Source organism: Brachyistius frenatus, unplaced genomic scaffold, assembly GCF_029030835.1.
Source record: "Brachyistius frenatus isolate BFR_SWC_R1_liver_20210118 unplaced genomic scaffold, ASM2903083v1 Contig_32, whole genome shotgun sequence".
Taxonomy (NCBI): domain Eukaryota; kingdom Metazoa; phylum Chordata; class Actinopteri; family Embiotocidae; genus Brachyistius; species Brachyistius frenatus.
This window is the reverse complement of record NW_027210631.1, coordinates 3,527,501-3,544,332: the sequence shown is the minus strand read 5'-3', so window position 1 is coordinate 3,544,332 and position 16,832 is coordinate 3,527,501. Positions and strand designations below refer to the sequence as shown.

The window sequence follows — 16,832 nt, the reverse complement described above, 5'->3', positions numbered from 1 at the left end:
CAGAAAAAGGTGGGGCCTGATCATACAGCCTTTCCTCATTGGCTGACAGAGGCCCTCCCTCCTCCCTTTTAAAAGCCTGCGTTCTTACCTGAGTTACAAAAGAGCGCTCCTCACTCACTCACTCACTTGTCGGTCCTCTGCCCTTCATCTTGAAATACATTCATTAAAAAACAGGGGGGAAAAGGAGTCTTCTTGGAACCTCTTGAAGGAACTTCTCAGTAAGTGAGCGCCGTTTGTTTTGCTTGAAAAATGTGAGTCATACATGGCAGTTCAAATGCTGATGAAGTTTTAACATATTATTTGTCTCTGAGGAATTTCCTCTGTAAAATGTAGCAGTTTGGACCTTTGATTTCATTTCCCCAGCTGCAGCAGGGTGTGTTTGAAGAACACACAGTTGGGCTTGTCGGAAGTCATGTAGACTATGTTCTGCAGAGTCGTGCTGAATGAGATTTTAGAGGTGGCTGATGCAAGACTTTGTTTGGTAGGAGGATGGATCAGGCAGTAGGAATGTTTTCACAGTGAAGTGAACTGAAATTGATCTGAATGGAGAAAAAAAAAGGACATTTTCAGTTTTTTTTTATTCTGAAACTACATGCAAAAGTTTCAAGTTGAGAAAAAACATCTGTGTATATATTGGTCTCTAGGGCTTTTCGACATCAATGAATTTCCATTGTACAACCAATGTTTGAGCACATGGTAATTTATTGTAGAAACTATAGCAGATATTCTGTCAATCAAAGTAAACTAGAAAGATGCCTGCAATACTTCAAAGTTGTGTGTTTTTTGGGGGGGGGCTTTAATATTGTTGACTGAGCACAAAGTTCAGTTGTGTTTGCTGTTCTTGAATGTTTCAGCTATCAACTGCAGGAAGTGTGATTACTGACAGGCTTGCTTGCACTTTCCTGTTTAATAATTTCTCAAGTTACCATGAAAGTACTTGCATGCTTTATCCCACAGTCAAGTCTGTCACAGCACATTTGACCAACTCATCGAATGATTGTTTCATTGACTATCTTTCATCTAAAATGTGAAGGAAGGAATGATGGTGAAATCGTGAAGTTGAATGACTTTCTGTTATTATGTAAAAGCTGCAGACAGCAGTGTGTGTTGGCCAGCGAAGTCCCCCACATTTGGCATTTAATATGAGGAGCCATAGATAGAAGTGTGAAGGCATCCAGGACACCTTGACAACACAATGGGACCCAGACAGTTCGGCCAGTTTCAGGAGGGATTTGGGATGCATTTGTCTGCATGCAGTATTAAGATGTTATCTTTCATCTCCGCAATCCCATTTGTTACTTTCTTTTCTGGCTGATTTCTTGGTATTTAAGATTTGTATGTGGGTTTATCCAGTATGCAAGTTAAATTTAAGCTTTATTTCTGCGCACAATATGTTGATTGTAGTTGAGAAATGTAGTCCGTCCTGCTGTGTGTGTGTCTGATACCACATCAGAGCTTAGCCAATGGGCAGGGTGGCACACTGCCAATTGTGTGCTTCTGTAAAGTTATGGTTGTAACAAAATGTGAAGTTAACCTAGTTAGACAGGTTAATCCTCTTTGGCCGCAGAAAGCGAGAGCCGTTCTCTCGCCTCACAGCAGAGAGCGACATGGGCAGATTAGGTGTACCAGTGTGTGTAATGAGGTTGTTAACGGTAATGTAGCCGCTTAATCTGTGTTGGCTCAAAGATATCAGGTTTTACTTCCACAAGAGCAAGATCAGAAACAGAAGGACAGCCTATCAGTAGCACAAACATTATTCGAAAGGAGGTTCTGGTCTTGTGGGTCAACCTACGTCAGCCAGGTGGAGGTCAGGGCAGAGAGAATGAACACTTTGTTTGGCAGCTGATGTCCTTGTTGCAAAATGGAAAGCTTTGTGTGATGCACAGTGGTGTGTTGACTGTAAACACTCGCTCACTTGTGATGCAAATATCCTGCTGCTCAATCACTTCCTTTACTAGAAACTGCTGCTTAATTATGATCTCCTGGTATTTTACCAGCCGACCTTTAAAGTATTTATCAGAAAGTTGCTTGGTGGATTGACTTGACCAGCTTTACTTGAATACTTGAATATTTTACATTTGGTCAATACTTCATTTAGAGCTGTATTTATGTGCAGATCTAGATTTTACTCAGGTTAAATTTCCAACTATAAAGTTTTTCCAGCTGAGCACTATCATGCTGCTCCTATAGTTTTACTATATGCTTCACTTCTGTTTTGGTTTGATTTTGTTTTTTCAGCCCACAGCTTTAGTGTTTTGGTTCATTTTCACCATTTTCAACAGAAAAACTGACCGTATGCTAACTTATAAGCGCCATGTAGCAGAAGCTGGTTGGCTCATACGCTGAGTTCAAAAGGGGTCGTATTTACCACATACACAAGAAGAGTGTATCTGAACGGCCCTCGAGTTCACGAGTTGTGACGTGTGCTGGCGTTTACGGAAATGACAGAAGCCATGGAAGTACATTTTTTGTTGCAAGGTAAACTAATATATTGTAATTTTGGTCATGTACTAGAGTTCTCCTTCTTAACTTAAATAATAATAGCCTGCGTCCGAGGAAAATGTTGATGCCCCCAATGGCCTCATCTTTTCCCTCTCTGCCTTTACATTTGCTAAATTGTCAGCCTCCGTGGCTATTAGACAACGTCCACGTTGTGTAACAGCTGTGTTGTTACGATTTAACCATTTGAACATCAAGCATGTTGTGCACCGGACTTCCTGTGTCGTAATCACGAGCTCATGAGTCCCATTTAAACACAGCATCAGTGACCAGATTAACAAGAGCTGAAAGGCTGTGAGTACTGCACCTTTAAAGAATGCTAATGTTGCTTTATGTCTGCTTTATGCATAAATAATAGCTCTTTTGCTAACTTGTTAGCCATTAAAACATCCCATAATGCCTCAGCTATAAGCAGTTAGAACTAAAATATCATCATTGGCATCTTCTGGTATAAATACACTTAGCATGCTATGCATTTCTTTTCAATGTTTTCATATTGACATACTAACATGCAGAGCAACAAGTCGGCTGATCGGATCTCCCCTTTTTCTCGTGTGTCCATCGATGTGAGAAACAACTCCGTTGGTGTGGTTGTGTTTTTGTTCCCTGAGAAGTACTTGGACTCGTTTTCTTCTAACCTAATCAAAGAGCTCTTTGTGTGTGTGTGTGTGTGTGTGTGTGTGTGTGTGTGTGTGTGTGTGTGTGTGTGTGTGTGTGTGTGTGTGTGTGTGTGTGTGTGTGTGTGTGTGTGTGTGTGTGTGTGTGTGTGTGTGTGTGTGTGTTTGACAAGTAACACTGTAAATCATTTTGCTGTTAGTTGCATTTAGAGTCATGCAGGCTCTGCTCACTGGATTTGACCTCTACTTTACATCATTTAATGATGAATGTTACGAATGGAAATTGGAAGTGTGGGCTCCTGTGTGGCATGCTGGATTTGTTTCTTTAATGGTAGTGAGCGAGGCTGAGAATAGCTTATACGTGAACAAGGCGTCCTGTTGATGATGGTGGTCAGACAGGTTCATGAACACTTCGTATCCTTGACCTGGTTTCAAGGTTTGGTGACTTAACTCCTGTCAGCAATCTTTAAGTACGTTAACACTTCTTTGTAATGTCCCCCTAAAGATAGAAGAGACTCGAGTGACATGATTTTGTATTTTATCGGACATCACTCACAGTGTTAGTAATTACAAATCAAGTGTAGCTGTGAACACTGCCAATCAGCCTGGTGTGAAATGGAAACTGCAATAAAGCTAACAACCTTGTGCTGGTTGCCTCATCCAGTTTTCCTCTTCAAGTAATAAATATCAGAGAGTCACTCGGCTCCATTTCACTCTGAAGTGTTCTTCATCAAGGCCGAGAGGCTCCGGAGGAGGCTGTTGGGGCCAAACAATAAATGCGCATGCAGGCCTGTAATCAGTGGCAAACTGAAATTCCTGCGGTAAATTTGAATATTGTAAGATTGGGGAAAGAAACTATAGAAAATCTGAACAAACTTCTACTAAACCATCTCATTGAGTGAACTTTTCCTCTTGTATTTCCTCTGTTATTTTTCTAGGTCTTTTCCCATCGGTAACAAGATATAGCTGAGGTCGTGGAAGAATACACTTTGTGTCTCCTCCTTGTGAAGTCTAAAGCCTGAAAATCCTGATAACCAGATTTGTCCGCCTCTCGTCCTGCTGTGTGCACCACCACCATGCCGGGAGTTGTGGACCGCATGGAGCTGAGGAAAGTCTCCACAGAGGCCGATGACGACAGCACCGACAGCCTGGACGACCGCTACACCGAACCCATCGACTCTGAGAAGGCCACCATCAACAGGTGAGCAACCAAGATGCCGGAGTTTTTGTCTCGTTAATTCTTAAGACGTATGTAAACTAAACTCACTTCAGAGGTTAAAAGAATTCAGTCAGCTGGAATTTTGTGGGATATTTTCAAATCTGATTACCGAATGCAGTTTTACTGTAACAAGGAGCTGTATTGCATGTAAAAACTTGTTTTAACATGCCTTGCTGATAACGGGTTGATTGCGTGGACGGCTACATCGTTTCTGACTTCAAATAACCTGCACAGACACTTGTCTTTCTTTTCTGTAACACCTGAACACGCAGACTTCAGCTGATGGCAAGAAAACAAATCGCAAAATGTAATACACATAAACTGCCCACCGTCTTTGCTAATGACTTGTTTTCTTGATCCTTGCAGCCAATTTATGGATGAAAATGAAGACGGGGAGAGCCAGAAGTTCCTGGCGAACGGGATGATGAAGAAGAAATATGAGGAATACCATGAAGAATACGTAAGAGGATTCACAAGTCTCATCACTGATGTAGCCCGTGTCTGTCAGTCAGAGTAAATAGTTCATCTGAATACACCAATCTACAGATTTCAAAAGTAAATTCTTGGCAAAAGCAAATCAAAGTAGTCTTTCCAGTGAATTAATTTGAAAGCAGGAGGTTAAAGGCAAAATTGGCCACTTTTTTTGTTTTTAATGTCCACTTAGTGTTGATGGTGAATACTACAAAATGTAACATCCACTGCACTCTCATTGTTGGGAAGCTAGCTGCAGTAAAAGCGAAGACACAAGTTTTTAGTTTTGCTTTCGCTTTGACATTACCCTCCTGCTCCCCAGTCAGTTTAAATTGTCATTTAATGAATGTTTCTGTTCTATACAACATAAATTGAGCAGCTGCAATGGAGTTTGAAAGTACAGTGAAAGGGTATTCATTTAAAGGCACATTTACCACATAATGGACCTTGTGAGTAATGAAAATAGGAATGTGGCAAATCCAAAGTATGCATTATTCACATATTAGCACAGATTTTTGTACGAGTTTTTTTACTGCGTGAACGCAACAGTTTTCATTTCGTATTCTGACAGCCAAATTTAGTCAGACAGTCAATACACAGGCTCTCCATTCATTTAAATGACACCACTGCATCGGGTGAGCGGAGATGCAGCCTCAGCAGTTATGAAATGAAGTCGAAGTTGAAAGAGAATTAAATTAAAAACTGCTGAAAACACACCAAGCAGTCAGTGTGAAACAGTGTAAACGTGTTCTTTTCCCTGAACTGCAGCTCGTGTCTGACAAAGTATTTACCAGCGGCATCAATGTCTTGTGTGGTTTGCTGAAAGTTGCCAAATGTTGTTTTCTTGCTGCAATGCAGAGTACATTAAAAAAAAAAGTTTTTTTTTTTTAAATAAAAATCTGTCATCTGCAGCTGATTCTACCTCAGAGGATTACAGATCTCGTTGTCTCTCTTCTCTGAGCAGCACCCCGGCCACGCCTCCTTCGGCATGTCCGTCTTCAATTTGAGCAACGCCATCATGGGCAGCGGCATCCTGGGCCTGTCCTACGCCATGGCCAACACGGGAATCGTTCTCTTTTCGTGAGTACAATGGTGCCAGAACAAAGACACTGTCATGCCTGTTTATTAGGGCATGTATGAGAAGAGATGTGATGGGACGGGCAGCACCATACAGAGTAGTTACCGATTGGATTTCTTTAAAACAGTCCTTTCTGCATGTTGCTGCCCAACACTAATCACAGGTTGGCTGTCTTTACTTACATGAGTCTTAATATATTTGTTTCATCTCTAAATTACTAACAATGTCATCAACCCTGAATGAGATCGACTGGTAGGATGTTTTTAAATCAAATATATTAAATACAACATATTTAAAACTGTAAGACAAAGGTTATTTTTATTTACAACTTGTTTAATAACAGCTATGAAAATTCACTGTCAAGCCTTAATAACAGGTCTTCCAACTGAAGACATATCTTTGAGTCAGATAGGCTGCACCGAAACTGTAATTTCTTCATAAATACTTGTGTTAGCTTCATAAAATAATTGAAATAGATTATGTCGTGCCTTTAAATACTTTCTCAAGACATTGGGCCTCATTCACTCACCGTTCTTAAGAAGAAATTTCTTATTAAACCCCACTTATGCAGTATTTATGAGATTCTGGCATTCACCAGTGTTTTCTTATATGAGATTTCTTCTTGGGTAAGAACAAAATCTACTCACACTCAAGAGCACCTCTGAGTGCTGAAATGTTTGTGCCAACTAACTGGCTAATGTGTTTTTTGCAATTCAACAGTTTTATGATATTATAGTATTTCATCTACAATTATATTTCTTTCTAATTCATAATTTGAATAATTATTTTCATTACTTTACAAAATGTCATGGTTCTGAATTATCACCACACTAACACTTTGAGGACCGGTCAGCAGATTGGCTGTCCAGGTTTGACAGCAGTCAATTGCTTGTTCATAAATTTAAATGTATTTGACTTTTACAGTGTGATAGTTAATACAATACAATTCCTCTCAAGAAGGAAAGACATCACCTAAAGAATCAAAGAGGTTTCAGTGTATTTTAACTTTTTGTTTCTGGGATTGTAACCCGTGTTGAGGCGGTCTGTGTCTGTGTTTTGGCCGTTCACTCCTGGATGTCTAGGATCTGAGATCAGCCATCCAAACATCTGAACCAGCTCGACCAGTTTACCAGCCGCTGGTTTTGGTGATCAACCATCTGGCCAATCAACTTGGCCAGCTTCTCCTGACTGGGTGACCTGTCAGGCACTCACGGATCCATAAACTTCAAGTTTTGATCCTCGCTACAACCCGGCGGAGTTGTGCATGCTATTTTTCTTCACCCAATTATACCGACTGATCAACTTGAGCAGCCTCAAAAACCAACTAAAGCAGCTGAGAGCAGCTAAAACCATCAGCCCTTTCAAGCTGGCGGTGTTGTTCTTTTTAAGCTGGGAAATCCCAAATTAAAAGCCTCAAAGTAACCTACAGGCACAGCTGACTAATAACTCCACGATCAAATGAAGACATTGTCATTATGGGATTTGCAAACATTTCTTGCTGACAGTAAGCATGACGTTAGGTGTGTGCCGTTTATATAATACCGTGTGAAAAGAGGAAACCCTTTCGCTTTCTGTTAGCAAAGCAGTTCAGCCTATTTTTTGTATGTGACGTTAAATAAGTACTGCTGTCAACAGTGAAACGTAGTTATGTAGATTAAAGTCGTAAAGCGTCAACAAGCTTGTAAGACTTAAAGAAATGAGTCTACAGGCAAGCTAGCTGCTAAGCATGCTAATATGTTCACAATGCCAATGCACTGATGTTCAGCAGACCACCGTCTCCCTCCTAACTTGGCGGGTTAGCATTTGGTAGCAGCACTAACCACAAAGTCCAGGTGAGGGTCAAGGGAATGTCCCCAATTTGGCAGGTGATAAAATCAAAGTGAACAAATATAAATCGTGACTTGATGATGTATGAATATGTGGAAATCATGATCACATTACCACCTGGAATAGAGCAGCTTGGCCTCATGGAAATATCTGAACTCAAGTACCCCGTGGCTCTGTTCCTGGTCCGTCCTGCATCGGGCTTTTTCTTGCTTTCTTGCATGTGCATTTCAAGCTTTCATGGGTGACTTCCAACAACCGACACCCCGCGGTCACCCAACACCCCTAAATGCCCTGTGTCCTCTGCCCCTGCTGCGTGGCCACCTTGGAGGTTGGCGAAGTTACAGGGACCAGTATTACAGTCGGGAATACTGAACAGTAAAATGACTGCAGGAAGCTGTAGGACTAAATGCTCTGTCCCAATGCTTCCAGCGTCACCCCGCTGACATACAGTATGACATCTGAGGAATGCTGCAGGTGGACACGTTGACGTAGTTTTGAAACTCCACTGATTATGCTGAAAGTCTTGTTAAAAGGCCACAACGTCCCGACACGAGCCCCCCTCCTAAACACACATCTAAGTAGCTGCCGTTAAAGCTGCTTTGAGGTACCTTATATTTTATTTAAACGGGAAAAAGTCAGACTACCGGGACTGAGTCAAAGCAACTATTTCAAAGTTACATGTATACATTTTCTCCACCTAATATCTATATCCTCTCTCTCTCTCTGTCTCTGCAGAATCCTCCTTGTCGCTGTTGCCATCCTCTCCTTATACTCGGTACATCTGCTCCTTATGACAGCTAAAGAAGGAGGTTGGTATTTAAGTTCTGTTCGGGTGCAGCAACCTCGACTGGTCCCTGAGGGTTGCGACCCCTTATGGGGCCGCGAGATGAATAGGTTGCGCTCTGGAGCTGATCACCCAAGTAGGAAATAGGAAAACGTCTAAATTGGGCTACACAAAACCATGTTTATTTTTTGTTTACTTTTTGTGAAAGAACAGATTTACTTCTTCAGACCTCAAAAAAATATTCATATGGGTATATATTTGAAATATTTCTGTACCGATGGACGCACTTGGGGGTCACTGACAGCTATTCTGAGGAGTATAAAGTGATCAGGTACTTAAAGGAAAGACAGCAATACTATTTGAGAAGTATTAAGGCTCATGCTCTTGAAGAAGCAGCAGCAATACTATTTTACCAGTCAGTAGCTTCAAGACACTATAAGTACCGGTTATGTAGGAGTGACTGTCAAAACATTTCCATGACAAAGTATACTGTTGTAAAAATGGTCCCACCCTTCTCTGAGGGCATCTTGTGAAACTTTCTTCAACCTGTCTGCTCTGCAGGATCTCTCATCTATGAGAAACTGGGAGAGAGGGCATTTGGTTGGCCTGGGAAAATGGCAGCATTTGGATCAATCATCATGCAAAACATCGGAGGTAGACTTTAAATCAGTGTGTTCAATTGTACACATGGGAGACAAATTAAAGTAAAAGTCTGAATACATGAGTGTGGCAACATAATGAATGCAGATACTTAACAGTTTTTACTTTCAGTTGTCACCCATTAGTGTGATAGATATTTTTTTTGTGTGCAATATAATAGTTACTACAGCTTTGTGTGCCTGTACTGTGTACATGTAAAGGAATATTTGAAGGGAAATAATAATGTTTTCCTGGTTGTCCTCCTGCAGCCATGTCCAGCTACCTCTTTATCGTGAAGTATGAGCTGCCAGAAGTGATCCGAGCCTTCTTGGGCTTAGAAGAAATCACTGGGTGAGAGGGTGTGCTTTTTAGGATAATATACACTTCCGTGTTCGTATGCCATCTCTTGTGATTTTAATCCTGCGCCGTGTTTTCAGTGAATGGTACATGAACGGAAATTACCTGGTGGTGTTTGTGTCGATCGGAATCATTCTGCCTTTGTCTCTCCTCAAAAATCTGGGTAAGGAAACAAGTGATAGTACCTCAAACTTAAATGCTTTTTGATGCTTTCAAATATGTTAAAACAAACAAACAAACTTAAATTATAGCTTCCAACGTCCAAGAAAATACAGTGTTCAATTTGCTGCCTCAAACCAAAGTTCTCAGTGCCTCCATGATCATGCAGCTGTCTGTAACCAGCTCCATCAAGCCCTTAGTCAGCTCTGGCAATCAGGAGTTACAGTAACAGAAGACTGCATTTAGTCTGCAGACAGCTGCGGCACTCAGATGTAATTTATGACTGCAGGAGTCAGACCTGACTCAGCTGGCTCGGCTCCAAAAGGATCAAAGCTGTATATCAGAGCTGGTACCAACAATTAATGATTGACATCTTCTGGCATTACATTTGTTTTTGTGTGTATTAGTTTTGGCCAGTGTTTCTCTCAAATCATAAAGGCTTCATTGAAACTGCAGGTCAGTTCTGCTTTTGTCAGTCTGATTTTTGTTGGTCTATTCTTGGATGTGGGTCACAACCCCGGAATAGGCTGTGACCCATATTCCTAGAATAGACACCGAAATTATTAGAAAGCTGAAAAGAGTGAGATAAGAAAAATGTATTTTTATTCACTACTGTTTTCTCTACTGTAGGTTACCTGGGGTACACCAGTGGTTTCTCCCTGTCCTGCATGGTCTTCTTCCTGTGTGTGGTAAGTTCATCTGACAGCCTGAACACATGCTACTAGGATATTACAGCACACGTCAAAGCTGCTATAATCTACATTTGTATTAATCATATCAACATGTCACATAAAAGACGTCACTTCCCAGCTCTGGGGCACGTTAGCATCCTTTAGCTCCTTGTTTTGGTGTTGCGGCTGCTTACACATCATATAAAAGTCACAGTCATTTTCCCATTTTCAAATCCAAGTCAAAATTTCTACTGGGAAAGTAAAAAAAAAAAATGTAAAGCTTCAATATATCCAACTCGGTGCAAAATAGTACGGAAGTGTCAGCAAAAAGGCAAAAGTACATTTTTAGAGGTAATTGAAAGCTAAACGTTACGGTGCATTGCTGAGCCGTGAGAAGTGGGCTTGACGTCACTGAGCATGGAGGGTTTGTGGTGGAAAGACAAAATGTACTTTGTCTGAGGTGGAATAGCTAGCGGTTAGACGAGCGTAACTAATTTGCTCGCTGTGTTGTATGTTAAACACAGCAGTACATCAAAACGTGTACAAATGTAGTGTAAAAATGATTCATATGGACAAGGACGAGATTGTTTATCTTTTTTTTTTTGCTCCCACAAAAAAACCATCATAGCAACAAGACATGCTTGGCTAACCAGAGTTCAACTTGCCAATTACTGTAGCTGAATAAGCACAATGTGTGCCTGAGAGTTGAGGACATCCGATATGAGTACTATGTTTGTGTACTTTTGACTGGAGGTCACTTTCTGAGAAAATTACATAATGTACAAAACAAATGGTGGATTTAGAGAAAGGCTACAATGAAGGAGTTCTCTCTGTTTTTCTCCCCTTTTATTTATTTATTATTTTGCACACAATTTGTCAGAGCATAGCATGACCTCATGTTGACCTTTTCCAGATGATCTACAAGAAGACCCAGCTGCCGTGCCCTCTTCCTTTCTTTTACGACCACTTGTCCAACGGCAGCATGAACGCCTCGGACATGCCGGGGCCGTACACGGTACGGAACAAGTCGGCGCAGATGGATTTCTCCCGTGCCAACGTTTCGCCGTCGGCCCTCGGCAGCCATCACTCCACGGGAATCCATTTTGAGCCTCACCCTGACGACGAGGAGATGTGCACGCCCAAATACTTTGTCTTCAACTCACAGGTACAATGTGTGCAGGCTAAAGGTTGATTTGTAATGCTGGTTGAGAAAACTTTGATTGGCATATTTTTCAGATTTCCATCCAACTCGTTCAATGTTACATCTAAACATAACCTTTTTTTTAAATGCAAAACTAGCGAGTTTGTCATTTAGTCACAGGCACTAAATGTTCCCCATTGGCTCAGTTTACCACTTGGAACGAACAAAGATAATCCTGTGGCAACCTGTTGAACACAGAGATTGAAAATTAGAAAACAATAAACGTATACAATATGACATGAGGCTGCCGAGTGGAGTGAAAAGACATCTGTTTGCATCTCAACCTACAAATCAAACAGAAGAAAAATGCCACGTATTTGTTAAGACATGTTTGGTGAAGGTGGTGCGTCAAAGCAGGCGTGTCGTTGTGCATGAAGAGGGTTTTTTTCCTGGGCCTATCTGATCTTAAATTAGTCTATGACACAATTAATTATGTTCCCACTGTGAGACAAGGTTAACTGCTGAGTCATTTGTATGTGTTTCGAAGGTGAAGTATTTCCACCTGTGACTTGATCTTTCAGCTTGTTTGTCATATTGTGGAAGTTTGTTAAAGCGAGAAGAATTACTGACAAAATACACAGCATCGCGGCTTCTGTGAAAACGTGATATATTTGAAGACTGCAGCAGACAGACGTTGTTCTGCACCAAGTTAGTGGTGTGTGGTCCTAATCCAACCAACACCGCTAGATCAGGGTCATTCAAATGAACCTTCCACTTTAACACCTTGAAACATGCCTCAAATAGAATTCAACTATACATCAGAAAAGTGAAGGACAAAACCAAAAAGACTAGCTCTGATTAATAGTGGCAACTGGAACTGTAATGTGTTGCTTTGTTTGGCTTTTCATTGGCTGTACATGGTGCTTCGATTGTGGATGAACAAGAAAACCATGTAGGAGGAAAATAAATAGAAACCTGCAAGAAATCAGTTGTTTCTGGCTTCAAACGTTGTTTCTCGCTACAACCAGAACTCCCCGTGGTGGATCAAAAACTATGGGGTGATGGTAGACCACAATACAACTTGCTTCATGTCCAACTGTCTGGTGTGTCAGAACATTCAAATGCTGTAGAAACAGTTTCTAGATGCTTCCTGTTATTCCTGTTTCTGTCTTGGAACCACAGCACCATCCACTGTCAAAACGCTGTCTGGACTTTGTTCAGACCAAATCCACTTTTTGTCACATCAGCAAAAAACCACATGAAAATGTTTGAAATACAGATCCAAGCCAGATTTTAAGGTGGTTTGAAATGTGATTCTAGTCAGATTTCTGCAGATGCGTCTTAATCCGGACGTTCTGGTTCGTCGTTACCACAGCAACCAATGCAGATGAGCTAGTGATATCTGGACTTCCCAAAGTCTGTTAACTTGCAAATATCATTTCGTACAGTCTGTCCTAAAAGATCAGATTTGCCTGCAGTCTGAACAACGTCTTGGATTGACAGCACCATCGATGGTGAATCTTACATCTTTCTCCTTTTGTATGTTTTTCCCACAGACTTCATACACTGTGCCCATCCTGGCCTTTGCTTTCGTCTGCCATCCCGAGGTGCTGCCTATCTACAGTGAGCTGAAAGAGTAAGTGCACCTCTTTACATCAAGCAGTGAAGAAACATCCTCACCTGGTACAATCTTTTACAGTTTATATGCATCTTTAAAGTCGGGTTATTGAAGTGCAACCCTCTGACCGTGTGCGTTGCAGTCGCAGCCGGAAAAAGATGCAGAACGTCTCCAACCTGTCCATTTTGGCCATGCTCATCATGTACATGCTGTCGGCGCTGTTTGGCTACCTCACCTTCTATGGTAAGAGAAACAGTACACAACCAAGCAGTGAGAGTCAGCTTTACGAATTGACAAAAAGGAGCCTCAAATGTTGTTTTCCTGTGATAAGATACGATCGGAATCAGACTATTTCTGCAGCAGAATTGATTTTGTCACAGATTTTGTCTCGATGTTCTTCACAAACTAATATTTTTTATTTGTCTCCTGTCAAACACAGAAAATGTGGAGGCAGAGTTACTCCACACCTTCACCAAAGTGTACAAGTTTGACACCATGCTGCTGCTGGTGCGTCTGGCTGTCCTCACTGCCGTCACCCTGACTGTCCCCATCGTGCTTTTCCCTGTAAGTACAACAAGTTTGAAAACAGTCTGTCTCCGTTCTGTCTTGAAAAGCCCTTTATGAATTTTTTTGTTTGAACCGATCCTCTCTGAGGACAAGCAGGGAACACACGTCCATCAGCATCCTGTCCAGGGCGTTTTCTCCTGCGTCTCTCTCATCTCTCAGCATGATTAAATGCAGCCTCGTGAAAGCAGCATTATAACTTGATTTACATCAGAGCACACAGGCACACACAAACATACACCACCCTAATACATTTTGAGCATTACCACCACTCTGTCATTCTGCTTACAGGCTGTTTTGTGTTTGCTGCAAAGTCGATCTGTTGTTTTTTTTGGTCATTTTCTGGACACAGCTGCTTTTTCCAGTTTGGTAAAAGAAAAAGAACAAACTGTTCAGTTGGGAGCTCGTCTTGTGTCATCATCTTCCCACAGGCCGAGGCTGTAAAAGCCCACACCTCCTAATTACATCAACACACACTTGCATACACACACTTGAAGATTGCTGCAGTCAGGCCCATTTTACTTTTTGTGTCAGTTTCCTGATTTTCTGTAAATGTAGGAGTCGAAGGCTGGACTGCATGTGATGTTCAGTCACCAAAACTTGTGGTCTCAGTCACACACCCACACCCACACACAGACACACACACACTCACACACACTCCCCTCTTCCTTCCCTCTCCATATTTGGTCCTGGGCTAATTTTAGCTTGGCTCTTATCAGACTCCACAAAAATGGCTGCTGGCCAGAGGAAGTTTCCTGCCCCGTTTTAACTTTAGGGCGCGCGCACACACACACACACACACACACACACACACATGTTTGCACACAAACTTGGTTCAATGGAAAGACAAGTGGCGACTTCTTAATGAAATATTTCTGAAGTGGTTGTAATTACAGCATGCTACCACCAGGGGGCAGCAGCTTCGTTGAGATTCAGAAACCGGGGAAGTACCGACAGACAATGATGCAGCAGTGAGTGCATGTTATGGAAACACACACACAAACACGCACACAGTTACAGGATCTGAACTAGCACATTTCTGTGCATCTGCACCTTCTTACATCAGCCAACATCTGTTTGTATCAATTTGTTATTTTTTAGTTTTTTTCTGCTCCTGCAGACTGGATCTGCCTGAGCAGACACCTCTCTCCTTTTTCTTTTTTTTTTTTTTTGTGTCAAAGAGAGAGTGAGAGGATTCCCTCATGCCCCGCCCATCCCCATCTCTGCAGTGGAAGTTTACAGACTTGGTGGACAGTGGAAAAACCCTCACCCTGACCGCTACAGAGAGGCGGAGCCACCGAGCTGGAGGGAGGGGGGTTGGGGTGTGGGGGTCCGGGCGGGAGGGGGGCTGGAGGCAGGGGAGGGAGGCAGAGAGCCAACCTCTGCCCAGGCAGGCCTAGAAGACTGATATTGTGATGATAGTGCACAGAAATCTGGATCTTCCCTAAACATGAGCCCGTTTTAAACAAAAACCGAGCAATCCTGTTGTAATGGAGTCCCCTCAGTACTCTGGCTTTTCTTATTTACACTGAACCAAACAAAGCCGACACAATGATACCACAGTGGGGGATTTTTGATATCATACTTCCTCTAAAAGTGACGGGGTTTAGTGGAAATGTGGTGTTAACCTGAGATTAGTTGCACTTCCCTGCGTCATACTAATTATACGGCATGTTAAATTACATGAGTTTATACATACTTACAGCTAGAAGAGACTGTAGACAGTAAGTATTTATTCTATTTATTCAAAAAATTCCCCCTCGGGGATTAATAAAGTAAATACCTACCTACCTACCTACCTACCTACCTACCTACCTACCTACCTACCTACCTACCTACCTACCTACCTACCTACCTACCTACCTACCTACCTACCTACCTACCTACCTACCTACCTACCTACCTACCTACCTACCTACCTACCTACCTACCTACCTACCTACCTACCTACCTACCTACCTACCTACCTACCTACCTACCTACCTATTCTGCATTGGGCGTCACGGTGGTGCAGTGGTTAGCATTGTCGCCTCACAGCAAAAAGGTTCTGGATTCGAATCCGGTCCTGGGCCTTTCTGTGTGGAGTTTGTATGTTCTCCCTGTGCTTGCGTGGGTTCTCTCCGGGTTCTCCGGCTTCCTCCCATCATCCAAAAACATGCACCTCAGGTCAGGTTACCTGGCGCCGCGCTAGTGGCAGCCTGCTGCAGCATCTCCCCCCTGAGAGCCCCCCTGCTGTAGTGAAGACATTTCCCCTCAGGGATTAATAGAGTGCTATAAAATTTAAAAAAAAATTCATAGACTGTCTATTTTGTAAAGCTATGTCACCTTTGACATTTTTCTTTTTGTTTTGTTTTTTACTCAACTTGCAACTATTACAATTATATCACTAAAACATCACATAAAACTCCACAATGTTTTTTGAAAAGCCACTGTAAAATCAGGATTTTTTGTTGTTGTTGTTGTTTTTAATGCAGCAATCATAAATACAAAAAAATTATTGAAGGTAGTGGAATAGTGAGTGTCTGAGCAAGGAGATAAAAAGTTGATAAGGACATAGAAACACAAGACTGAAATAAGATGCTCCAAAGCAGCTGTGGTTGATTAGTGGAAACAGCAAGTGGCAGCAACACAGTAGGGAAACCTGCATTATGTCCTCATGTTCCTTTAATCAGCTAAACTCTTTAAAAAAAAATTAAGTACATTCTTTTTGTGAGGGAGTGTTACTTGTAAACCTGTTTTTGCCTGTACTGTAAATATGTGACTTTCAACAGTCATGACTCATGGTCTGCTTTGCTGAAGAAAGTCGTCTTACTCGTTGCCGAGAGACATTAAGGTGAATGAAACGGTGACCTCAGCTGAGTTGTGACTGGAAAAAAGTTGATTTGTGCACGTTATTCTGATTAATGAGTTGGGAACGTTTCATTAACTGACCATAACTATTCCTGCAGTAAATTAAACGGCTGCAATACGGTCGAAAGACATCAGAGCGAAAGAACGACTCAGTCACACCGTCGCTCTGCCAAATTTCACTTTGACCTTTTGAGAATCTCATCTCAAATCCTCTCCGCCTTCATTTCGCAAGAAAATGCCGGCGACCTTCAGCGAGAGATTAATATTGGCTTTGTCTGTGACTGTCCTTGGCTCCTGTGGGGAGGTACATGAGAGCACGGAGAATGTGTGTGGGGGGT

The 16,832-nt window shown here is 41.9% G+C and overlaps 1 protein-coding gene across 2 annotated transcripts in view; it reads left to right on the top strand.

Moving 5' to 3' along the window:
• slc38a4 (solute carrier family 38 member 4) overlaps positions 1–16,832 on the top strand; it is a 37,347-nt gene that overhangs the window by 11,689 nt on the left and 8,826 nt on the right. The window contains exons 1-13 of one of the 2 annotated variants that reach the window (XM_069700162.1): positions 120–218; positions 4,055–4,317; positions 4,702–4,795; positions 5,771–5,886; positions 8,447–8,520; positions 9,057–9,149; positions 9,404–9,485; positions 9,572–9,654; positions 10,281–10,339; positions 11,235–11,486; positions 13,019–13,098; positions 13,223–13,323; positions 13,520–13,644. In XM_069700162.1, coding sequence (XP_069556263.1) covers positions 4,193–4,317; positions 4,702–4,795; positions 5,771–5,886; positions 8,447–8,520; positions 9,057–9,149; positions 9,404–9,485; positions 9,572–9,654; positions 10,281–10,339; positions 11,235–11,486; positions 13,019–13,098; positions 13,223–13,323; positions 13,520–13,644 — 1,284 coding nt within the window. In that variant the 5' untranslated portion in view covers positions 120–218; positions 4,055–4,192. Of the gene's footprint in view, positions 1–119; positions 219–4,054; positions 4,318–4,701; positions 4,796–5,770; positions 5,887–8,446; positions 8,521–9,056; positions 9,150–9,403; positions 9,486–9,571; positions 9,655–10,280; positions 10,340–11,234; positions 11,487–13,018; positions 13,099–13,222; positions 13,324–13,519; positions 13,645–16,832 lie in introns of those variants that run through there. The other variant, XM_069700163.1, reaches the window with a different exon arrangement.